This window comes from Capricornis sumatraensis, chromosome 3 (assembly GCF_032405125.1).
Source record: "Capricornis sumatraensis isolate serow.1 chromosome 3, serow.2, whole genome shotgun sequence".
Taxonomy (NCBI): Eukaryota; Metazoa; Chordata; class Mammalia; order Artiodactyla; family Bovidae; genus Capricornis; species Capricornis sumatraensis.
In genome coordinates this window covers 128,760,498-128,787,432 of record NC_091071.1, presented here as the reverse complement: position 1 = coordinate 128,787,432, position 26,935 = coordinate 128,760,498, and the positions used below count along the sequence as shown (strand labels likewise).

The window sequence follows — 26,935 nt, the reverse complement described above, 5'->3', positions numbered from 1 at the left end:
TTAATGTTCTCCTAAACTGGTAACATCAGTTTATATTAACAAGATTCTAATATATGTTTGGATTTGATATAATGGATTTTTATCATTGTAAAATTTTTCTTCACTTTTTAAAGTATAAAAAAAATTTTAAACCCAAGATTCAAATTCATTTGTTCTTATTCAGAAATGTATAAATGAAGGTATTTGAAAATATGTTAAGGTAGCTTTTTCAATATGGTAACTATCCCTTCAATAAGAAATCAAGTTACTAAAGAAGTATACTGCAGACATGTGTTTACATGTTCAAAGAAAAACCCACTGAAAGTATACCTTTATGCCCCCAAGTAGACTTACCAAAGACACTGACATCACCTTTGGAAAAGCCAAATGACAGTATACTTGTTAAGCTCCAAGATTAGTACTAAAACAGTGGAAAACAGAAAATTGTCTTAAGGAATAACAAATTATAACCTAAGTTTTAAGCCTACTTACCAATTGCTAACCCATCACTGAAATTGTGGATGCCATCTCCCATGATTACCATCCAAGCGATATTAGCTATTCCTGTTTCTTTCAGATCTGATCCAGAATGACAGGGACCATGTGAATGATGAGAATGTTTGTGGTGCCACTGATGATTATGCTTCCTCAGCACAGTTTTACTCTCATCATGGTGGTTATGTGCAGTAGCATGGAGGTCGTGCTCATGAATGGCATGCATTCCATCACTGTGAGAATGGTCCATGATTTTCTCCTCTTCTATATGAAGGTAATTTTTAGGAGGGGATTCTTGCTGGCCTTCTAAATCAGTCAGTTCAGTTTCATTAAGTCGATCTTCAGAAACAACCGAGTCATCAGTTCCTATATTTATAATGGCAAAGGATATGCTTTATTAACAAGTACATGAATGCATATTAGCTTAATTTAAACCCAGACAAAATAGCAGTGTAATGAACAATTCCTAGGTGAAAGTCTTTTATAATTCCTAAACAGATATTAAAAGACAAATAAATAAGGAAATACACATATGCATACACATAAACTGGGGTTTTGGGAGTCTAAAAGATGAATCAGATGAAGTAAATGAAGGGAACTGAAATCAACAGCAGACAAAGAGAGGATAGAAACTGGCACTCATGAAGACATGTGAAGCTTAAGGAGCATATCACCAACAGTTGAAAATAAAAGTAGAAAGTTACTATAGAATTCCCATGGTAACAAAATAAACCCATAATTTTTCAGAGAACAAAGGAACCTTAAAGTTTACCCACTCTAACTTTCTCTTATCATTTAAGAAAACAAAGAAAATTTAAATCACTTGCATCCTCTGGGTGCTTTACATATCTGAACAAGATCATTTCAAGATCATTATGAAAATGAAGTTTAAAAACCCATAAGTGATAACATCTGTCACATTTTTTTTAAATGAAAGTTGGCCTCTCATCTACTTTACAAAAGTAACAAAGATTTGCTTCACAAAACATATTTTGGGGTAGAGTCTACAGTTAATATCTAGGCTGTCTCTTCTAAAGAAAATCATTAGTAATATTCAGGGGAAAACATAAGTTCACAAATGGGAAAAATTATAGTTAAATATTAGGTTTTCCTGAAAATTGTAAGCTACCTCATCATTGCATCAATACAAAACACAATAGATGAATGGAGGAGCAGAGATTTTTATGTACATAATCACCCTCCTTTAAGTACAAAGGTCTACTCTCATTTTCTCACATGAAAACAATCATATATGGAGGGCACAGAGATTTTTGCCTTACCAAGAAATAAAACACTAATTTAAAGATGTTTTCTTTTTTTTTTTCTGTAAAGTAAAAAGTGCAATATCTTCCTTGCCTGGTAATATAATGAATTGGCCCTATATCCCAGTATAATAAATAAGGCTGAAAATAATCATAACATGAACAAAATCAGTTGAGACACATAAGGAAATAAAAGAAACTAATATTAGAGAAGCCACAAAGACAAATTTCAAACAACACAGGTACAGTTTAGATGCAAAATTTCAATTTTTATATTTTAAAGGTTTCTCTTTAGTCAGAACTGTTGTCTACCGGCAAGAGGCTTGAGCTGAAGCCAGTCAGCATCTGGTGTATTATTTAACTTATGATCTGAAAGCTTCCTTCCAATAGCCGATTCTTCTGTGTTCTGCTTCATGAACCATTTCTGTTTTCCCTGAAAAAAAAAAAAGAAAAATCTGGTATAAGCATTAAATCTGCAGGCACAATTAGCTACAATATTCACTGTTAACATCTATGGGAATAAATGGTGGTAATTTTATAAAATATTTAGAAAAGGAGAAAAAACTTTTAGAAATTAATCAAAAGATCTAACCAGATGAAAACTATAACTAAAGTTGCATGTTTCTTTTCAAATATTCAACTAAATGGTCTAATTCATATACTTCCAAGATAAAAATAGGGTAAAAGAAGAGTACTGTATTATTATGTGCAACCCAAACAAAATGTGTGATATATATGTAATATTGCTCTCATTTAATACTGTGTAGGAATAGGAAATTTTAAAAAATGAAAGCTTATTCCTTTGAATTTCTTTCTGTATTTATCACAATGCCACTTTCCCCTATATGTGACAATAATAGAGACAAACTTGAATTAAAATCCTAAGTCTACAGTTTACCTTTATGACACGTGGACAAGTTAAATTTATTGACCCTAAAAATATTCATCTATAAAATGAAAATGAGATTCTTACAAGGATTAAATGAGGTGATATATGAAAATGACCAATTAATTACTACTGACTTAACAGCTTTGCAATAAAGACAACTTTCCTTTCTCATTTAATCTGTTCTCTAATAAAGTCTGTTATATTTCATTGTTTAGTTTTGAATTTCCCCACATTCTCTCTTGATAGTCTGGCTTCTCATCAGTCTATCACTAACAACTCTTCTGACTTAAATTTATACTTCTAATCAATGTTCATTTTTTAAAAAGCAAATAACTATTTTAGAACAGAATGAAAGTAAATCCTTTCTGGTTTTGCTTATAGGCTCTGAACTATGTTTCAGATGTTTAAGTCTTCTAACTGCTGCATAAGTAGATTTGTTACAGCTGACTGAACGTGCAGTAGAGTCTCCAAAAGATGGTCACCATCAATTTCTTTTCTCCCTGTATAAGTATTCTTTTCCATCCATAAGGAACCTTATGGTGGAATCTATTCAGAAAACTAAGATCATGGCATCCGGTCCCATTACTTCATGGCAAATAGATGGGGAAACAGTGGCTGACTTTATATTTTGGGGTCCAAAATCACTGCAGATGGTGACTGCAGCCATGAAATTAAACAATGCTTACTCCTTGGAAGGAAAGTTATGACCAACCTAGACAGCATATTAAAAAGCAGAGGCATTACTTTGTCAACAAAGGTCCGTTGAGTCAAGGCTATGGTTTTTCCAGTAGTCACATATGGATGTGAGAGTTGGACTATAAAGAAAGCTGAGCCCCAAAGAATTGATGCTTTTGAAGTGTGGTGTTGGAGAAGACTTTTGAGAGTCCCTTGGACTGTGAGGAGATCCAACCAATCCATCCTAAAGGAGATCAGTCCTGGGTGTTCATTGGAAGGACTGATGTTGAAGCTGAAACTCCAATACTTTGGCCACCTGACGCGAAGAGCTGACTCATTTGAAAAGACCGTGATGATAGGAAAGATTGAGGGCAGGAGGAGAAGGGGACGACAGAGGATGAGATGGTTGGATCTCATGGACATGAGTTTGGGTAAGCTCCAGGAGTTGGTGATGGACAGGGAGGCCTGGTGTGCTGTGCTTCATGGGGTCGCAAAGAGTCGGACACGACTGAGTGTCTGAACTGAACTGAATTCCTTGTCCCTAAATTTTCACAGGTCTTTTGACTTGGTTTGACCAAACAGAATCCAACAGAGGTGATTCTGTGCCGGTTCTGACCTAGTGTGAGATAAGCCTGGCACCTTTGCGTTTTCCTCAGGGAATTTGCCTACTATGCTATAAAGAGGCTCAGTCTAGACTCTGAAGAGAGGCCATGTGGAGGAGTACCAAGATGCAGAAACAGACTGAGGCATTCTGAGACCTTTCCAGCCCTGAACTGCCCTAGTCAACCCAGACCAGAGGAGTTTGAATGAGTCACTCAAGCTGACACAGTGTGAAGCAAAAGAACTGTCCCACTGAATCCTGCCTATTTTGGGGGCTTGGGGTTGTTCTGCTTCATAGCAGTAGATAATAGAAACTGAGGAAACAGAAAATGTTCAAAAGAAAGTAATACGGAGACACCCTAAAGAGAAGAAAAGAAACAGCAGCTTTAACATGAGATGAAGAAAAGAAAAAAGGAAGGAGGAGACAACAGTACAAAAGTCAATGAGACAGATATAGAAAGTAAAACACCAGCTGGGAGTCTGTTTAACTGCTTTGTTTCTGACTGTCGACTTTCCTAAAAACTTGCCAAGTGACTACCCTTAAAGTCCAAACTTGCTGAAACCAGTCAGCATCTGGTATGTTACTTAACTTGTTTTCTGAAAGCTTCCTTGCAATAGTTGATTCATCTACACAGAACAACAAATGTCTGTTCTACTCAAGTATCACTAATTACCTTTCTTCAAAAAACACTATATACTTTTTCATCTTAGGTTACTTATTGTCCTATTTATCATAGAGGAGGAGAACTGATTTATCTACCTAGACTCTCTTCTTTGGTATACTTGAAGAATTCCTTACTATTACATTTAGAATGCCACGTAGAGAATGGTATACTTTTCAGATTTTTACTTCCCACAATTTCAAATATACAAAAAATTGCCATGTTTTGACAATTCTCTTCTCATGCATCAGTTTGCTTTACACAAATGTGTTCAATTTTGTCAGTAAGTCTAGGTTCAAAACGAGTTCAAGATTAAATTATAAAAATTTATTTACTTTGAACTATATCTTAAAGGACTACATTTCATGGTTCACGTATTGCTGAAGCCTGGCTTGGAGAATTTTGAGCATTACTTTACTAGCATGTGAGAGTTGTGCAGTAGTTTGAACATTCTTTGGCAGTGCCTTTCTTTGGGATTGGAATGAACAGTGACCTTTTCCAGTCCTCTGGCCACTGCTGAGTTTTCCAAATTTGCTGGCATATTGAGTGCAGCACTTTCACAGCATCATCTTTTAGGATTTGAAATAGCTCAGCTGGAAGTCCATCACCCGCACTTGCTTGTTCCTAGTGATGCTTCCTAAGGCCCATTTGACTTCACATTCCAGGATGTCTGGCTCTAGGTGAGTGATCGCACCATCATGGTTATCTGAGTCATAAAGATCTCTTTTGTATAGTTCTTCTGTATATTCTTGCTACCTCTTCTTAATATCTTCTGCTTCTGTCAGGTCCATACCATCTCTGTCCTTTACTGTGCCCATCTTTGCATGAAATGTTCCCTTGGTGTCTCTAATTTTCTTGAAGAGATCTCTAGTCTTTCCCATTCTATTGTTTTCCTGTTTCTTTGCATCAGTGTTAGTACACACAATTGAAGAAAATTAGAGCCCCACAGTAATTCCACAACTTTTTAAGAACCCTGCAATTTGTATTGTGTTCTAAATTTGTTATTTACAGAGAGGGACTTTAAATTGTTTATCTAATCAACTTCTAGATTCTCTCATTTAAATAATTATCTTAATCACATTCTCTTCCCCATGCCATGACTCAAGACCTCTTCACCTCTCCTCTAAAAATCCTGCAGTAATCTCTGATTCATTTCCTTCCAGTCAATTTTACCTTGGCATCCCTCCCACCATTGTCAATTCTTCACCTATCCACATGACCTTTCACGTGGCCCTTCACAAGCCAAATGCTGTTAAATCTTTTCACTCTTCTCTAAGTTGATCCTTCAGAAGTCCTTTGACCATTCCTGAGAAAACACTTCACTGAATGCACCATCTTGATCAAATCTCTGGAAGCAATTAAATACAATGCCCTGACTAAAATATGGCCATTAAAATTAAATACACTACTTGGAATATGATATGAAAATACAGATGAGAAGTAGAATTTATTTCCCCATGCATTTAATAACAACTGGAAATCATGATGGATGAGTCAAAGTTTCAGAGCTAGTTTGTGGCTAGACAAGAAATAGAATCACTCTTCCTGAATCCCAGTTCAGAGTTCTATTCTAAGCCATATGTCCCAAGAGGATATATACAAAACACATACATACACAAACAAGAATATATCTGTAAAAAAACAGCATTAAAGTTCTATTATAACAGTGGACTGTATATATTACGACGACAATGACTATCCACTGTTCTTGAAGATTTTTTTTTTAATATTTGTAGCTAACTAAGAAAATGTAAAAGTTTTCTAACTTGTTATTTTGTGAAGCTTTCTAAAAATGTCCTCTAGGATTTACTTAAACAAAATATACTGAAAACAATCAGTATCAATATCACAATCATGTTAATGAGATGTATTCAAGAAGACCCTTAGAGACAGATGTGAACAGGAAGTGTGTAAATCATAATGAATGACAGTATCTTATTTTCTTCTGGGAAAAATTCTTTTAGATATTTGTCTTATTCTACTAAATGTGACCCAAAAGACAGTTCATGACAAACAGGGCATTTAATCAATAGTCCAAGTACCATCTCCGAAGTGTTTTGTTACTTTGCATGAACCACCAAATCCTTAATTTCATTAATATTTTCTTCCTACAAAGCCTTCTGAATCTAAATTCTTCTTACCTCTAGTACTTACTTACACCACTGGCAAGGCATTTCTGGTATAGAAATTTGTTGTGTGAAAACATTTTCATTAAAAGATATGTCAATGGAAGCCTCTAATACTTGAAAATATTACCTATGAAGACCAATTAGACTATTTATATATTTTTGCATTTTTAGTAAGCATAAATTGGCCAGTATTTTTCCAAACTATTTAAGTTAACTAGATAAGAAGCAACACAAAATTAACTGAAACTGGACTCCTATAGCTTGATTATAAATGCTAAAACAAATGTAATGACAAAAAAAACTGGCAAAGATCAGTTTTTCCTCTGAAGACAGTCTATTCAATGATATTTAATACATACCAACACCATGATTAAGAAAAAACACAAGGCCTCCCCCAAAATAAAGGTTTTTGAGTTCTACCTTTCAGAAAACAAATAATTAAAAAATACTTACCCTTTGCTGTTTGTAGTGCTTAAACATTCTAATGCAATGTTCAATGATAAATAATAAGTAAATGCCTCCTAGAGCAACGAGTCCTTTCAATACAGCATCATATTCTTCCAGAAACTTCTTAGATTCATGTCCATGAGAATGTCCATGCCCGTGTGCATGTTGATGACTGTGATCATGTCCGCCCTGAGACTATTAATGAGAATAAGAAAAGCTTCTAAACCAGTAATTCAATGCTACTTTGTGAACATAATCTCCAGAAAAGAAAAACAATCCCTTGTTACATCACTTGAATATAAGTAGTCTTCCATTTAATTCTGTTATACTCAGTGGCCTGTACTACACTTCATGGTAACTCTAAAACAAAGACCAAAAATTTCAAACAGCTATCAGGGTTAAGATATTAATACATCCTATAGTGAGAGAATCAATCCAGGAGTAAGAATAGAGGGAATGATGGGTCCTTTGTAAACTGAAGTAAATATGACCCAGATATAAGACTTATTATCTGTAAAACTAAAATAGATTAATTCACCAGCAGGTAACCATTTCTAACTCCCTATAATCTAACTTTCTCTTAAGCTAATTTTTATAATACTTTTCTTTATTATTTCAAAGAAGTGATGAGATGTTATATCTGTGTATACTGTTGAACATGAGCAGAAGTATATACTTAAACATGCGTTTAATTTTCTACATTTTAAATCTTTAGCAAAAATAAACATGTATACAGAAACAAAGCTCTTTTAAAACTGCAAAACATTTAAGTTCTATCATATTAATCTTAGAGAATGTAAAAGAGAACTGGTCCTCAGTATTTTCCCTCTTTGTAACATTTATTTACATTCTTTCCTTATTTGCAAGTGGTCAACAGAAGAGGTTGCTAAACCTCTTAAAGAAGATAAGACCATTACAAAAGGTAATAGCTTCATTTAATTAACACTTAAGAAAATAAATAAGTTAAATAGCACTTAAACATTGTTTGCACTTCAACTATTGGCCCAGTTCTGAAGCAGACTGTTGCTATGCTTGGTGGCTGGGGAGAAAGGGCAGGCAAGGGGTTAAAATAAATGGGAAAGTAAGTTATATATAATGAATCAATAGCCAAAAAAAATGCACATTCACAGTCTTAATATTAATTTTTTAAAAGGCAATGCCATACATTGTTCTAGACACTAGATTGGGAATTCTCAATCAGGAGTGCAGAAAGGAAGAACAGGTGTACACAACACAGAAATACAATACTGTCTCCCAAATACTCCAGAAGGGAAGAGATGAGAACATAAATATTCAAATCTATAATTTTACATTCAGAAAACAAAAAAGCTCTGTTGTTTTCATAATCTGAAGGACAGGCAGTAATACTGGTTTAAACATTATTAACTGGTGATAAGCCTTTTAAAAGGTTGGTAAGCAAGGGAATAGGAGTGTGGTGCATGTGCCTGTACAAGTGCTCGGTCAGGTCTGACTCTTAGCCCACCAGGCTCTGCTGTCTGTGGGACTTTTCAGGCAAGAATACTGGAGTGAGTTGCCATTTCCTCCTCCAGGGGATCTTCCCTACCCAGGGATGGAACCCGCGTCTCTTGCGTCTTCTGCATTGGCAGATGGATTCTTTACCACTGCACCAACTGAGAAACCCAGGAGTGTGGACTTATGATATCATTAGAAGTGTTTCCAAATGGAAGAACACAAGTGGTACACCAGGTGAAAAGATAAATGGCCCCATGTGTAAAGAGCTTAAACATCTAAAATCATTAACTGAAGATGTCTGCCTATTCCGCTCAAATAAAGATGCCTGTGGAGCACTGGCTATGTGCACAATCATTATAAAATACCATATACATTTCTTCTAATGGCTTTCTTGAGAAACCACAAAAATAAAACACTCACTGATCACTAAATATTCACTTTCAGAACTGCTAATAAAGCATTTTTTAAATTTCAGCTTCACTGAGGTGTAAGTGACATATGTAATTGTAAGAGAGTGAAAATGTGCATTGTGATGATACAATATGTATATGTTGTGACAAGTGAAGATAAAAGCAACTCTACCAGTTTTTGCTATTTTTAAATCTAATAAATTCAATTTTAAAAATACTACTTAATTTAAAACTGTACAAATGAAAAAATACTTCATCCTATAAGCAATAAAACAACAGAAAGATTAGATTAGTATGCTATAGTTTGCTAATAAAGGACCCTTTTAGCTGAAATACTTTTACTTCTTAAAAAGACTGAAAAGGTTTCTTACATGGGGCAGTAGATGAAGAAGGGCGTCTCCACTCATTGTTCCTACAGCTAGTGCAACAAGGAATGTAAGAAGGAATTTGAAGCATCCTTGGTTAATGATGGGAACCAAGATCACGCCTAGCAAGGAAAGCAGGCTAATGACAGTGATAGAAATGATACCACAAATCCATGCTGTAGGAAGAAAGTAATGATCAATATTAGTATGTCATTATAAACAAAAAAGCTCCAAAGAATAAACATAAGATAAGTGGAAGACTGATTATCCTACCCAGACTATGTTTTTTAATAAACTTTGTATTTTGGCACTACTGTGTTTAAAAACAAAACAACTATATTCAAGGCGGTTACCTTGAATACTTAAAAAAAGAATTAAACTCAGACCAAGCTAGATATAGTATTTTCAGTGATCTACCTTATTAGAAACAGGGGCTTAAAATGACTTAAGGCTGTGGTTCACTTACACTATTTAGCTTTAAATAAAATTTTGCTAATGTCTAAAGGCACAGTCATAGCAATAAAACTGTTTACTTAGAGACTCTCATTATAAAACTCTCCTGTGAGCATTAAAGAATCTAAGCATCCAACACACTATAATCTATGGAAATCATTCTAATACAACATCTAAGAAACTTTTAAATATCAGCTCCAAATAGAAATATACTCAGATAAGACCCAAAAAAGCCTTATTACTGGTTGCTTTATTGTATTTCTTATTTTTACAAAGGATAATTCAGTCCTATTTTCCTTGATATCATCTTTCTTCCATACCCAGTTACAAATTCCCTTTCCCCCAATTTAGTTTTCTGTACAATTTACTACTTTTAACAGTATATAGTTTTAACTGGATCAGAACACAGGAGAAATGTTTTCATATGACTTGTGAGAAACAGGTGGAATTTTGTGCACATTTCTTCTTCTAGGCTATTCATAAGCAGGTATCACAAATTAATGCCAGTGGTTCAGGGAGTGAGGCATTTTCATTTAAACTGAGAGATTACTTTTTTTAATGGCCTAAAGAAACGTTTTAAACTTTAATACTTACAGAAAATTTCACTGAAGAGTGATACTTTTGAAAACGTTTAATCTAAAATGATATTTTCCTAATCAAACCTAACAGGACTATACATCTGCTGAAAAGACTTTATGTTAAGTCTTATGATAAATGAATAAAGGAAAAATGCATTTCTTCATCAAGATAACTTAAAATTTTGAAAGACAAACAGAAATAAAGATAGATAAAAAACTTTAATTGACCTGCTAAATGCTAAACTATCAATAAAAGTGTGTTTATTCATTGGACATTTTAGTCACACTATCCAATAACCTTAGCACTACAACTAATTCTTGTTAGCTAAATTAGTTCTGAATAAAACAATAGGTCATCTGTTATTAATGGAAGCACTGTGATTTATCCTAAACATAACAGATAATTACTATGATATAAACACTGGGAAGCTAAAGGGTCAAAGAAGATTGAAACATAGCCAGAGACTGAATACACTGGCTTCCATCCTTCTTAAGGATTTGGGGGCAATAAAGTAACAGAAATTCAATTCTCAAAGAATCAAGGTCAGGGAAAGACTCATTATAAAGGCTACATCCTGGTTAGTGGATCCAAAAAATAAGGAGATTTCTCCCAACTATGGTTGGGACTACCAGGCACAGGGAACTGGAGTTAAACAAACAAAAAATAAATGTCATATAAAGAAAAATATAAGGTCAAACAAGGTTTAAAGACTGACTTCATAATGATGACTAAGTTAAGTTACTTTATTTGTGTGTGCCCCATGTAAAGATTGGAACAATAAAATCAATGGGTGGGAGAACCTGGTTGGAGAAGAGAGACTGTAAGTATACATGAAGTCAAGGAAGCAATAAAGTTACTGGTCAACTAAACCAAAAAAGGTTTGTCAAAACTACTGCAACTCTCTAGCTCCAACCAAACTACTGGAGGGAAAATAATTAAAAAGGGAGAGAACAAAAGATACAATAACTAAAAGGGAAACACCAAGCCTAATAATGAAAACATTAAACCTGAAGATAAAATGTCTTACATATTAATATACAACTCTCCCTTCCCAAATATATTTTCCTTAGTTTGTCAATTATCCAATCTAGAGGCAATATATCTCAAAAAGAGCCAATCTAAAAGATACTTTAATCAAGAAATTAAAGAAAAAGAGCACAGAATAAAGAGTCTATGAAGCCATAAACATTTTAAAATGTTCTGTGATGATTTACAATCTCAAGTGACTTTTGGTCAATTAGTCAAAACTCAAATTACCAAATAAGTCAAAATCGAATTTGGTAAAAATCAATCACCAGTATGCTAACAGGTGAGCTAAATACATTGTAGTGTAAGTCGTTCAGTTGTGTCTGACTCTGAGATCCCATGAACTGTAGCCTGTGAGGCTCCTCTGTCAGTGGAACTCTCCACACAAGAATACTGGAGTGGGTTGCCATTTCTTCCTCCAGGGGACGTCCCAACACAGGGATCAAACTCAGGTCTCTTGCACTGCAGGCAGATTCTTTACTGTCTGAATCACCAAGGAAGACCAAATACATTATGACTCAAGACTGATCAATAGCAGATTGATACACATATAAATTAGAAAAGTGTTTACACATGTAATTAAAGGAGAGTCTGTGTGTTAAAGGGTATACAAGTTCATATGTGCACGAATGGGTATATGTCACAAATTACACACTCCCAGGTACAATTTCTCACTGATCAGTGTTATATCTCTTTCTCATCCACCTTATAAAGCAAATCTGTAAACTAAAAGAGATGTCTGAAAGAGAGCAGCTCATTTAATGATTAGAAAATCACCGATATTTGTGCTGACATCTGAAACCTAGAGAATACAAGAAAACATAATCCCGCAAAAGCAAAAGCATTATATGAATCAATCCCAGGTCACGGCATTGCCCAGCTTCCAAGATGAAACTCAGATACATGGATGCCTGTATTCATTAGATTATTCACAATAGGCAAGCATACATTGATGAATGAATGGATTAACAAAATGTGGTGTATATATGCCATGAGTATTACTCAACCATAAAAAGGAATGAAGTTCTGATACATGCTATAACATAGATGAACCTTAAAAACATTATGCTGAGGGTCTCTCTGGTGGTCAATGGTTAAGAGTCTGTGTGCAATGCAGGAGATGCAAGGTTGATCCTAGATCCAGAAAGATCCCACGTGCCACAGAACAACTAAGCCTATGCACCAGAACCATTGAGCCTGTGTTCCAGAGACCAGAAGCCGAAACTACTGAGCCCAAGTGCCACAGCTATGGAAGCCCGAGTGCCCCAGAGTCTGTGCTCCACAACAAGAGAAGCCACTGCAATGAGAAGCTTGTGCACCGTGACTAGTTCCCACTCGCCACAGCTAAAAAATGCTCGAACAGCAATGAAGATCCAGCAAAGACAAAATAAATAAATAAATTTATAAAAACAAAAATAAAACTAAACAATTTCCTACATTAGGAAAAAAAAAACATGTTAAGTATTTCACAATAAAGCAGACAAAAATACAAACATTGTATGATTCCACTTAAATGAACTATCTAAAACAGTCAAATTCAGAGACAAAAGATTAGAGGTTACTGGGGGCTGAGGTTAAGGGGGAAATGAATTATTGCTTAAATGATTACATAGCTTCTATCTGAAAGTGAAAGTTGCTCAGTTATGTCCAACTCTTTCCAACCCCATGAATTATACAGTCCATGGAATTCTTCAGGCCAGAATACTGGAATGGGTAGCCATTCTCTTCTCCAGGGGATCTTCCCAATCCAGGGATCGAACCCAAGTTTCCCACATTGAAGGCATATTCTTTACCAGCTGAGCCACCAGGGAAGCCCAACTTCTATCTGGGGGGGTGGTTAAAACAAAAAGTTGTAAAAATAGCATGATGGTTGCACAACATTGTGAATGTAACAAACGCACAATGGTTAAGACAGCAGATTTGATGTTATATATATTTTAGCATAATAAAAAATAGTTAAATAGCTAAAATGGCAAAGTCAAAACTAAACCCAAAGTCCTCTCTTAATCCACTGTTATTTCCAGTAAATCATAGTATTTTCAGAGAGTTCTTGGCCAAGTGACTTATCACTTTTGTCTCTCCTGGAGTAGCTTCATATAAAAGGGGAGACAGCTTCATATAAAAGGATTTATAAGAAAAATAAGTATAATTAAACATGACAATAAGAATAAATACTAACTTTATTAATCCAAATGGCAATCACTCTTCAAAATTTGAGCTAATCAGGACAGAGGAAGAGGGACAAAAGATTACTAACAAACTTGTTGCTATATAAGATTTTCAGAATACATGCCATTGAAAATACATGTAAGCGTAAAGCTAATTAATTTCACATATCTATTACTTACTTTTGCCAGTGCCAAGAAATAAAATTTAGAGCCAAATTTCCTATTTCAGACAAATCAGAAATTTTTAGTTATTTTCTATAGATTACAACTATTCCACAACTGTTTCATTAGCAAAACAGCCCTATTATCCCATAAGTTTACGTTATCATGTGTTTTCTTATGCTGATTTCTTACTAATTTTAAATAATAATTTTAGCTTCCTAGCACTATAACTTAAAGGAGTAGTCATTCTCCTAACAAGTTATAAACATTCTTCAAGGAAAATTACTATTTCTTTGACCTAAGAGTAATAAAAGTTGTTTTGAATTTACTGTCCTTGAAATACTTTCCCATGGTATTTAAGTACACACTTATTTCCACAATTAATAACATACACATTTAAAGCTCAAATATCATAATTTCCTAGTTGTAAAAAAAGCCAATAAAATTGTTTTGATTTCCAACCAAATTATTTGTCTTTTTTAAATCACAATTTGTTTGGTATAAAGCCAAAAGAAACCCCAAATAACAATAAATGATAAACAATGAAAGGAATCTTGTAAAATTTATACCAACCTAACACTATGCAAACTATTAAGTACAACTAGCAAATGTTTTCTTTATTTGTACCCAGGATACCATATGCAATAAAAAACATTAAATGTCTGAAACAAGCTTCACTTATTCTGCAAATTAGGTTGCTTAAAACGTTAAAGGTCTTCAAGCTTAGTTATTCACCAACTCCCTTTCTCATTATCTAGAGAGAAAATGCATTCTTTTAAAAAGAAGCGCTCATCTGTGGAAACTTTCTAATTAACTTGGTTCAAAGCATGTGCAAGATGGCAGTTTTCTACACTGTTTCAGCATTTTAATTGGTGGAAAATGCTTAGCAGCCTATTCACAACCTCCCCTCCCCACCTTGGTAATTAAGCTAGGGTCAACTCTATGACTAAATGAGCCAATCTTGAGAAACAAATGATTTCTAACATACACAGTATATAGCATATTTGGTTTACAGCAGTCTTTGAACAGTTAATGAGGTAGTAGCTGTGTCACTATGGGAGATTTATACAGAACAAGTTAACCTTCTTAAATGTTGCAGCAGTCATTAAAAATAATTACTAGCAGGGCATTCTAACAATTATTAACATCTATCAGGACATAATTAATTCAAGTTTCATTTCTGACAATGCTAATAACCACCTGCAAACAACTAATCAATACTCACTATTAGTAATGTACTTGTTTTCAAAGCAAGTACACTTTTCTCTAAGGCTTTTTAGATTGAATAAAGTGCAATTTTCAATATTACTACAGTCAAGCATCTGTCAACAGTTTTGTTAAAATATGTAGATTGTATCAATATTATGACATAGACAACTCTAAGTCATAACCCACAGCAAATGTGAAAACAAATAACCAGAGTTTTTTAAGAAACTGTAGAAATGGAAAAGGGTATTAGTTTTAACTCTAGATGCCTCAGTCTTTTCAGCCTCTATTTTTCCCCTGTAAAGAACACATGAATTTTATTTTTAATTAAGATAAATAATCTTAGACCTAGCACACACTTTTATTCCTGCCAGTGAGAATTTATGAGTGCCTGAGAGAGACACTGGCTCTCAAGGTGTTTAGTTATCTACAAAGATCAATGAGCATGAAGCCAGAAAGGGGACATATTTTGTCTACCCAAAGATCATTATTCAAGTCTAGTGTGTGGACTCACTTTCTCTGCCCTTTCAGATCTTATCAGACTGAACCCAGCTTGTCTACTAGAAGACTATTCTTAGATTTTTTTTTAATGACTAATCTATACTTAGAATAATACTTACATCAATATTTACCTGTACCACTTTCCTGTCTACATCTGCTTTATCTGTCAAAACACTAAACTCTCCTTATCTCCCTGTCACTTACATTCTGGCCAAGCACACTTAAAAGCCTTTTCAGGAAGCAGTAGAGCATAGCACAGGGAAAGAGCACAGTGGTTACATTACAGGCTTTAGATGGAGAATACTCTAGTTCCTATCACAGCTCTGTTATGTGATTTGGGCATGTTACTTAACTTCTCAAACCTCTTTTCCTCAGTAAAGAGAAGTAAAGAAAAACGTCTAGCTCATCGGAATAACAAATTAAACTCTTGTAAAAGTAGTGTTTAAAATAGCACATCGTAATAAGGTTCTAATAAATATAGGCTATTAGGATTAATTTATCCATTCTGAGGTTATTATTTTCCTATTGCAAAGAAATTAACCAAGAATAGGTAGGAACCTAAGAGACTTAGTTATATATTGAGGGCATCTCTTTTATGCATAACTCTTTTAAGCATTAAGGAATGTCTCTGCCTCAAACGAACTCTTATACTAGAATGCGATATTCATAAACATGTCTACCTTATTGCTGTACTGCTCTACACTACGAAAACTTTTAAAATGCTGCCCTTTCAATCTTTTATCTATTTTATCAAAATTCTGTTTTTTTCAGCTCATATTCATACACATAAATTTAGTTACTTCAATTACTATTCAATTGGTACAGAATCTGCCTATGATGCAGGAGACCCCAGTTCAATTCCTGGGTTGGGAAGATCTGCTGGAGAATGGATAGGCTACCCACTCCAGTACTCCTGGGCTTCCCTGGTGGCTCAGCTGGTAAAGAATCTGCCTGCAATGTGGAAGACCTCAGTTTGATCCAAGGTTGGGAAGATCCCCTGGAGAAGGGGAAGGGTACCCACTCCAGTATTCTGGCCTGGAGAATTCCACAGACAGTCCATGGGGTTGCAAAGAGTCGGACATGACTGAGTGACTTTCATTTCATTTCAATACCACTATATCTTAGGCATTTCAACCAGAAGTGCATTCAACATGATTTTGCACATAGGAAGTTCATGAAATACCACTCATGCTTCTTGAGAACACTATTATCAATGTACACTAGGCTGACTTACAAGTGTTCTTTCTAGGTTAGAAACAAAAGCTTATAGACTAATATTAAGTAATTTATTCATTCAATCAATATATGAGTATTTACTTTTTGTCCAAAGTATCTTAGGCACTAGTGATGCTCAGATGAAAGACCCAGTAACTTCCTTTAAGCAACTAAAGGCAAACAAAAAGATAACTAATCCAATTCTTAAGATCCCTGAACTCTGTACCATGATGGCAATATCCACAGGGTGTCAAGGTAGGGGACTTAATTAAACCTAGTACAGTCAGTTAAGTTATTCCAGGGAGACCAATCATTGAGGAATCACAGTGGTCAGCCAAGCAGAGATGCTTACAAAGTAAAAAGGCAGAGAAAAATCATGGAAAACCAGCATAATCTATTATCACGGTTTGTTAAAATTAGACGGAAGGGGAAAAAAATGATGGTGGAAAATAGAGATGTGATAGTAGGTAGACATGGATCATATTCTGAAAAGCATGATTTGGGGGTAAAAACAAACATATAAACTTTGAACAACATAGCATAATGCAGTATTTTAAAATAAATGAGGAAAATACCTAGCACATCACATCAAATCCATGTCCTCATAGCTACTACTACTTACAATATTAAAAAATGTAAAGAGAAGTACTAGAGATCTAATGAAAATGTTAAGTAACATTAACAATATATGGCAAAAATCACAAAGGGGATATCAGAATTTCCTAAATTTGGAAAATAGCACAGTGATTAACCTCAGACTTGGTGGATTTTATCATTTATTAGGTCTGGGAACTGTGGGCAAGTTACTAACTTTTCCATGCCTTACCTTACTTATTACCCATAAAAACAAGAATCATATAATAGCTTCCTCAAATAATTCAATTAGTATTAAAATTTAGTGAAGAAAAGTATGCAAAACACTTTGCACATATGAATACCAAAATGATTGATTAAGCTTCCCAGAACTGAACTCTACCACACTCACTCACTAGTTTTGAGACCTTGGGAAATTTTTTAGGGTAACATTCTCTATTTCATAGGACTGTTACAAGGAGTAAATGAACTGAGTATAGAACAGTGCCTACAATACATGTTTGTAAATAAATAAAAGTCCATGTATTAAATAAATACTGGCTATTACTAAAAGAAAAATCTATGTCAGAGTGTCCATATAAATCTAGCTTAAGTGCTAAGCATGATCTATGAGGGGAACAGAAACACAGGCAGGGAAAATTATGGAGTTATTTCAACAATTCAGTAAAGAACCAATGAGGATATGAACTAAAGTTATGAGAGTGGGGAGAACTGGAAAATACTTAAGACTCAACTGGACTCAACAACTGATTATACAAGTGAAAATAGGAAATGAAAACGGAAACCACAGATAGAGGAAAAACATCAAAGATTTTCAGATTTTATCAAAAGAATACACTGGAATGACATTTGTGATTCAATAAGAGGTACAAATTTCCTATGGAATAGAAGTTTCAGAAGGAGGTACCTGTAAACATCAAAGTGGAGCAATCTAGCCAACTGGATATGATGAAAAAGTACAAAGAGAGAAGTTTAAAAATAGTTTTGATCTTACCCATTTGGTATTACTCTCTAAGTGCCCATGATGAAGTTCATGTGCCAATCACTGGCATTCTGAGACATTCCAAGAGTTTAACCACACTAGCTTCTCTTTTCACGTCCTTAAAAATTTTGTAATATTGGCATTTCACTAGAGCCCCTCATCTTGCTAAATATTAAGTAATTATAACATCATGTAACTTTAATTAACGACCCCCTTATTAACATTTGCCCATAAAGAATAATCTATTTATGAAAAACATGCATTTCCTTTCCAATCTATTAGTTCCCTGTACACGACACAATGTTCCTATGTAATGCCAGATGAGATGAGTAAACTGTATTATGCCTGTCTTCCTCCAATCTTTTCTAAACATACATACTTAAACATGATTAAAATATACTGAAAGAAACAAAAATAAGGCAATCATTTGGAATTGCCTTCTGATTCCAACCATATTTTTTTTTAAAGTACAGAGACTCTTTTGAGGGGAAAGAACTTAAATCTTACCTGATGCCCCTATATTTGCCTTATCTTCAGGAACCTGATTTTTATCCTTATTTAAATCTTCAACTAAAAGTTTGTCAAAATGCTCAATACAAAGTCGGCTGTCAATCTGATATAACAAAGCAGGGCAAAGGTATGTAAATAGATCAGATGAGATTGGAGAGTTGGCACGATGACCATGGTATTTTAACAACTGAGTGACGTTCAAACACTGCAAGAAAATTGATAAAACAAATTAAGAGTACTTTAAGAAGATTAGGCAGAAAAAGTACTATATAGTAAAATATATTCTAAATATAATTTTAAAATAATCTGCAATATAAATATCTACTACAAAGAATGACTTTTAATAGGAACTTATGATAGGAAAGAATTCAACCTGATTACCCCAAACTTTTTATGGATTTTAACCATTCTCCACTGCAACATATAAAAGATAATGACTTTCTGACATTAACAAGAATGATTTAAAACTATATTCTCAAGATCCTGAAGGAGTGAAGAAAAAAAATATCACTTCCCTAGTCAAACTACAATCATCAGTTGCTCGAGATTCTTATTTGGTGAAACTGTTAAATAGACTTAAGAGTACTTTAATAACTTTATATTAAAATATAAAAGGATACAGACATTTTTACTACCTAAGGTACCCCAGAAGAATATCATATAGTGAAATTCTATCCCAGTGCTAAAACTGCAAGACTAAAAAACGCAGCTTTATCCACTAGAACTTTTTAAGTACAAAGTATAAAAAAACTAAGAAGAAAACAAATAACAAAAAAAATCTGGACCCATCATTATACAAATATCTAACACTAAGGGAACGGAGTAGCTCTATTCCACATATATGCACTCTGGTTGCATGCTTGCTTACTGTATCTCCAATGCAAAAACACAAAATCAAAACATACAAACAAATGATTTTTCTCATGTAAAGTCTTTACATGAGGTACTACTACCCTATCTAATGCATAGACCATTTCCAGAAATCTTGAAAAAATCCCCATTATGCATCAGGCCTATGAGGATACAAATAATAAGACTGGTGATCCAGACCCCGCAACTAGAATCAAAGGAGTAAACACTAATGTTTAGTTATGATAATGTGTAGTTATTATCAACAAGAGACTCTAGGATATTACCCATAGTAATAAATTAACAATTTCTTTAAAAATACACAGATTTTAAAATTTGCTGAAAACCAAATATCTAGTGATTTGTCTAGTAAAGAAACAAAGATATTTACTTAGATGTAAAACACATTTCAGTAATAAGAGACCAAAACAAAGGTTGAGGTCATCTTCCACAATAGATGCTGCTCCTTTTTATGTATCTGAACAATAATAAATTCAACAGCTTTTCCTAAACTTTAATGAGAGCTAAATATAAGAATAAGGGTATTGATACACTTTTAATGAAACAAAAATGTTTTTAAGGTGAATAGCTGTTTAAAAATTAAGAAGTAACAAATCGAATGTGAAAGTATTGAAAGGAGAACAAAAATTTAGAAGAGAACCATCCTATTGCTATTGGCATTTCTCATTATTATATCTGTTTGCATTCAGTGTTCATCTGTCAAAAGCATGAGAAAAGACTAATCTGAGCATGTAGGTCCTATGATAAAGTGACAGAGAAAACAAACCTACCACATGTGCAAAGTACCTGACTATGGAGCTAGATCAGTGACTAGAAATCACTCTGTAGTTAATTCAATAAGTTAATTATTATGAAAGAGAAACTGTCTAAACAAAAAAAGGACTTCAACTTTCAAGCATCTAGAAACAGTAAGCTAACTTGGAGAGTCAAAGCAAGTCTTAAGCAAGAGAGTAAAATAAGGAATAAAAGAAATATATTTTCTGACAACCTTTAAACATTTAGAATTGAACAAACAATGCAAGTGAAAATGCAGATAAAAATCTTTAATCTGATTTTTAGCCCTTAATGTATTTTGTAACTGGAAACAAGTTTGAATACGGTCATCTATTCCTGTTACTTTTCTTTTTCCCTAAGAGTACTTCAGAATCATCTGAGAATTACAGAGCAACTGCCTTATTCTGCTTACCTCATGTTGACGATCATCTTCATTATGATCTTTGTGACTAGCAGCTGAATAAATTGCACTTTTTTTAACATGTGGTGCTTCTCGCTTTCTAGTATGTCGAAGTTCACCTTCAATATCAGGATCAAGATCTTGGTGTCCATGACCAGGATCATGACCATTATGTTCTGGAAGACGTACATGAGAATGACCTGGGTTATGTACACGATCAGGTTTGTGGACCCGATTATGTTCATACTGTTCACCCTGATCATGGTTAGAGGGAAAACCTGGTGTAATAACCCCAGAATTTTCATTACTTTTCTTCTCTTTTCTCTTCCTCTTTCCTTTTGGTAGCTTACTTTCAGATTGCTCCTGTGTTTTATTGGTCTCTGTTGAAGGTTCATGGCTAGGCTCCCCATGCTCACTGTGAGTAATGGAATCATTAGGAAAATGGCGAGTAGTGTTATGATCAAGGTGATGGCGCAAACAGTGGTGATGACATAAGCGATGACTGTGGTCATGCATATGTTTATCATCAGATTTTACAGACACTTCAATTGTCTCTTTCTCTGGATCACACTTATGGGTTCTTTTTGCTGATACACTGGTCACAGTTTGATTTTCTGAATTTAAATGATTATGGGAATGCTGGTGGTTATGTGAGTGAAAATGCTTTCCCTCTTGAACTGCCAAAATATCTAAGTGAGAAACATGATCGTGGCCAAGATCCTCATGATTAATCTCAACTACTTTTATCTCTCCAAGGCCCAAGTTTGTTAAAAGTTTCTCCAGACCAAAAAAGGATAATCTTCCATTTTCACCATAACGGTCAAAAAGTTTTTCAATATAATATTTTTTTTCATTTTCAGCATCCAGCACTGAAAATTCGCTTGACTCCGATTCTGTCATTCCACGATGGTGTCTGTGATGCTCTTCAGAACCATGGTCATGTTCTTCATGGCAATGGTTGCAATGATGGAAAATAAATGTCAGCAAACAAATGAGGCAAAATTTTGTGTGCATATGTACCTTCATTTCTATTTTTCCTAAAGGGAAAGAAAAACAAGCATTAGTTTATACTTATGCACATTAAAAATAAACAAAACTTTTCAGCTGTTGCCAATTTACTAGGCAAATGTTTTACCTCATTTCTTTCATGATTATGAATTGTCCTCTCCTAATTCAATCCCCTATAAAAATAGCCCCTTTTATCAGAATATTGTATAGCCCTTCAAATTAATATACGTTTGCTTAAAACTCACTTGCAAGATTACTGACTCCCTTTTAAGCACAATACTTTATAGTCTATGTACATTTATACAGGAAATGTTGGCTTCCTTCCTATCTGGTCCTTTACAGAAAAGTTTATTGGTTTCTGTTCTTGAGATCCTGACCAGTACAATAATGCAGTACAATTAAAAATGTGTAAGAATCGGAAATGAAACTATCATTATTCACAAATGGCAGGACTGGGTATGCAGAAAGTACAAAAGAAACTGTAAGAATTAGTAAGTTAATTTAGTACAATTGCTAGACCCAAGGACAATTAACTGTATTTCTCTACACCAGCAATAAATAGATTATGAAATTAGAAAGTTTATAATTCATAGCAGCAAATAGCTAGAAATAAATCTAACAAAAGATGTGTAAGACTTTTTCATAAAAAAAGGATAACATATTTGGATGTTATAGAGATCCAATGTAATGCCCAACTAAAATTCCAAAAGTTATTTTATGAAAACTGATGAGGTATTTTTTAAATTTATTTATTTATTGTTGGTTGCCCTAGATCTTCATAGCTGTGCAGGGGCTTTCTCTAGTTGTGGAAAGCGGGGGCTACTCTCTAGTTGCGGTGCGCATGCTTCTCATTGCAGTGGCTTCTTGTGCTGCAGGGCACAGGCTTGAGGGCACATGGGCTTCAGCAGTTGTAGCCTTTGGGCTCCAGAGCACAGGCTCAGTAGTGCTGCCACATGGGCTTAGCTGCTCTGTGGCATGTGGGATCTTCCCAGACCAGTATCAAACCCATATTTCCTGCATTGGCAGGCAGATTCTTTACTACTGAGCCACCAGGGAAACCCCTTGATGAGGTATTTTTAATGCTTATATGGAAACAGAAAGGGCCAACGAACAAGGCACTCTGTCTGCCAGTTACTAAAGATAGTGTGGATATTTGGTGTGAGAACAAATAAATAATGTAGTATGAAAACAGAAAAATTCTCTTTTCCTTGGAGCTTAGTCAATTAGATATCCATAAAGAAGAAGAAAACTTGACTCCTACCTCACACCACATGTAAACATCAATTATAGATAAATTGTAAATGTAAATCTAAAACAGTAAATTGTAGAGTAATAAAGGGTCTAAAACTGTACTGCCCAATATAGTGTGTTAAAAAAATTACTAAGAAGCACCTTGGCCTCAGGCTTAGTTTGCTCTTAAGCAGACAAAACAAGTTATTTTAAAATTAGTTTTATATGGTGATATCATTAGTTAACACAATGTAGCTTTTTACAAATATCCATAAATACTTTAAATTGGGTTATCATGTAATTATATTACATACCTTTCAACAAGAACCCGTAAAACAGCAAGTTAATTTCACATAGTCCAAAACTTCAGCAGACTCTCACTGAATTGAGTGCTGTTCATTATTTTTGGAAGTAGCCACATGCAGCTACTTAAATTTAAACTAACAAGTTAAATACAGGACTTCCTTGGTGGTACATTGGATAAGAATCCATCTGCCAATGCAGGGGACAAGGGTTTGATCTCTGGTCCAAGAGAATTCCACATGCTGAGGAGAAACTAAGCCCATGCGCCACCAATTACTCAGCCCGTGTGATCTAGAACCCATGAGTCACCACTACTGAGCCCACATGCTGGAACCACTGAAGTCCATGCTTTTAGAACCTGTGCTCCACAACAAAAGAAGCCAAGACAAAGAGAAGCCTGTGTATTGCAACTAGAGAGTAGCCCCTGCGCTCTGCAACTACAGAAAAGTCCAAGCACAGCAATTAAGACTCAGTGCAACCAAAAATAAAAATTAACTTTAAATAAACAGCTTCTTGGGAGATCCCTGGCAGTCTAGTGGTTATAACTTGCTGCATTTGCTGCAGTGGCCCATGTTCAATCCCTGGCTGGGGAATTAAGAACCCATAAATCACATGGCACAGCCCCCCAAAATAAAATAAAATAAAATCTGCTTCTCAGTCATGCAGGTACATTTTAAATATTCAACACTAATACATGGCTCATGGCTCTCACACTAAACAGGGTAAACACAGATCATGTCCATCATCACAGAAAGTTCTCCTAGAGAGCATATTTCCAGAATATGGAAGTGAGTCATTCAAGCAATTTTAAAGTTCTCTAGAATAAACAGGTCAAAGTCATTTTCATCCTGTATCTTATTTAACCCACTATATCTTCAGATATTATCATTTCAACATGCAACCAAAGTTTATTAATGAAATTTATAACATTTTTTAATACTATGCCTTTGAAATCTGGCATTTATTTTATACGTCAGTTCAGTCGCTCAGTTGTGTCCAACTCTTTGAGACCCGATGAACTGCAGTACACCAGGCCTCCCTGGGTAGCCATCACCAACTCCTGGAGCTTGCTCAAACTCATGTCCATCAAGGTGGTGATGCCATCCAACCATCTCATCCTCTGTCATCACCTTCTCTTCCTGCCTTCAATCTTTCCCAGCCATCAGGGTCTTTTATAATGAGTCAGTTCTTCCCATCAGGTGGAGAGAGTATTGGAGTTTCAGCTTAAGCATCAGTTCTTCCAATGAATATTCAAGATTGATCTCCTTGCAGTCCATGAGACTCTCAAAAGAGTCTTCACTACCACCACAGATGAAAAGCATCAATTCTTTGGCACTCAGCTTTGTTTATAGTCCAACTCTCACATCCATACATGACTACTGGAAAAACCATAGTTTTAACTAGACAATCTTTGTCAGCAAAGTAATCTCTCTGCTTTTTAATATGCTGTCTAGGTTGGTCATAGCTTTTCTTCTAAGAAGCAAATGTCTTTTAATTTCATGGCTGAGGTCACCATCTTCAGTGATTCTGGAGCCCAAGAAAATAAAGTCTGTCATGGTTTCCATTGTTTCCCCATCTATTTGCCATGAAGTGATGGGACCTGATGCGACGATCCTAGTTTTCTGAATGTTGGGTTTTAAGCCAACTTTTCCACTCTCTTCTTTCACTTTCACCAAGAGGCTCTTTAGTTCTTCAGTTTCTGCCATAAGGGTGGTGTCATCTGCATATCTGAGGTTACTGATATTTCACCCAGCAGTCTTGATTCCAGCTTGTGCTTCATCCACCCCAGCATTTCACATGATGTACTCCGCATGTAAGTTAAATAAGCAGGGTAACAATATACATCCTTGACATACTCCTTTCCAGATTTGGATCTAGTCTGTTATTCCATGTCCTGTTCTAACTGCTGCTTCTTGATCTTCCTACAGATTTCTGAGGAGGAAGGCAAGGTGGTCTGGTATTTCCATCTCTTGAAGAATGTTCCTGTTTGTTGTGACACACACAGTCAAAGCCTTTGGCATAGTCAATAAAGCAGAACTAGCTGTTTTTCTGGAACTCTCTTGCTTTTTCAATGATCCAACTGATGTTGGCCATTTGATCTCTGGTTCCTCTGCCTTTTCTAAATCCACCTTAAACATCTGAAAGTTCATGGTTCACGTACTATTGAAGCCTGGGTTAGATAACTTTGAGCATTTCTGTGCTAGCATGTTAGATGAGTGTAATTGCGCAGTAGTTTGCACATTCTTTGGCATTGCCTTTCTTTGGAACTGGAATGAAAACAGACCTTTTCCAGTCCTATGGCCACTGCTGAGTTTTCCAAATTTGCTGGCATATTGACTACAGCACTTTCACAGCATCTTCATTTAGAATTTGAAATAGCTCAACTGCAATTCTATCACCTCCACTAGCTTTGTTCATGGTGAGGCTTCCTAAGGCCCACTTGACCTCACATTCCAGGATATTTGGCTCTAGGTGAGTGATCACACCACTGGTTATCTGGGTCATGAAAATTTGTTTTCTGTAGTTCTGTGTATTCTTGCCACCTCTGCTTAATACTTTCTGCTTCTGTTAGGTCCATACCATTTCTGTCCTTTCTTGTGTCCATCTTTGCATGAAATGTTCCCTGGTATCTCTAATTTTCTTGAAGAGATCTCTAGTCTTTCCCATTCTATTGTTTTCTTCTATTCCTTTGCACTGATCACTGAGGAAGGCTTTCTTATCTCTCCTTGCTATTCTCTGGTACTCTGCATTCAAATGGATATATCTTTCCTTTTCTCCTTTGCCTTTGACTTCTCTTCTTTGGACAGCTATTTGTAAGGCCTCCTTGGACAACCATTTTGCCATTTTCCATTTCTTTTTCTTGGAGATGGCCTTGATCACTGCCTCCTGTACGTCATGAACCTACATCCATAGTTCTTCACACACTCTATTAGACCTAATCCCGTCAATCTATTTGTCACTTCCACTATATAATCATAAGGGATCTGATTTAGGTCATACGTGAATGGTCTAGTGGTATTCTCTACATTCTGCAATGTAAGTCTGAATGTGACAATAAGGAGTTCATGATCTGAGCCACAGTCAGCTCCTGGTCTTGTTTTTGCTAACTATAGAACTTCTCCATCTTTGGCTACAAAGAATAGAATCAACCTGATTTTGGTATTGACCATCTGGTGATGTCCATGTGTACAGTTGTCTCTTGTGTTGTTGGCAGAGGGTTTTGCTATGACCTGTGCATTCTCTTGGTAAAACTCTGTTAGCCTTTGCCCTGCTTCATTTTGTACTCCAAGGCCAAATTTGCCTGTTACTCCAGCCATCTTTTGAGTTCCTACTTTTGCATTCTAGTCCCCTATAGTGAAAAGGACATCTTTTTTTGTGTATTAGTTCTAGAAGGTCTTGGAGGTCTTCATAGGACAGTTCAACTTCAGCTTCTTTAGCATTACTGGTCAGGGCATAGACTTGGATTACTGTGATAATGAATGAATGGTTCATGTTGGAAACAAACAGAGATACTCTGTTGGTTTTGAAACTGCACTCAGGAACTGCATTTTGGATTCTTTTGTTGACT

General features: G+C 35.2%; 1 protein-coding gene across 1 annotated transcript in view; it reads right to left on the bottom strand.

The window, feature by feature from the left end:
- Nucleotides 1–21,852, bottom strand: part of SLC39A10 (solute carrier family 39 member 10) — a 36,817-nt gene extending 14,965 nt beyond the window's left edge. Inside the window, exons 1-6 of the mRNA XM_068969180.1 lie at nucleotides 20,839–21,852; nucleotides 18,780–18,987; nucleotides 9,393–9,562; nucleotides 7,145–7,333; nucleotides 2,049–2,169; nucleotides 472–840 (exon numbers count right to left, since the gene is read on the bottom strand). Coding sequence (XP_068825281.1) covers nucleotides 472–840; nucleotides 2,049–2,169; nucleotides 7,145–7,333; nucleotides 9,393–9,562; nucleotides 18,780–18,987; nucleotides 20,839–21,852 — 2,071 coding nt within the window. The remainder of the gene's footprint in view (nucleotides 1–471; nucleotides 841–2,048; nucleotides 2,170–7,144; nucleotides 7,334–9,392; nucleotides 9,563–18,779; nucleotides 18,988–20,838) is intronic.
- Between the last annotated feature and the right edge of the window lie 5,083 nt (nucleotides 21,853–26,935).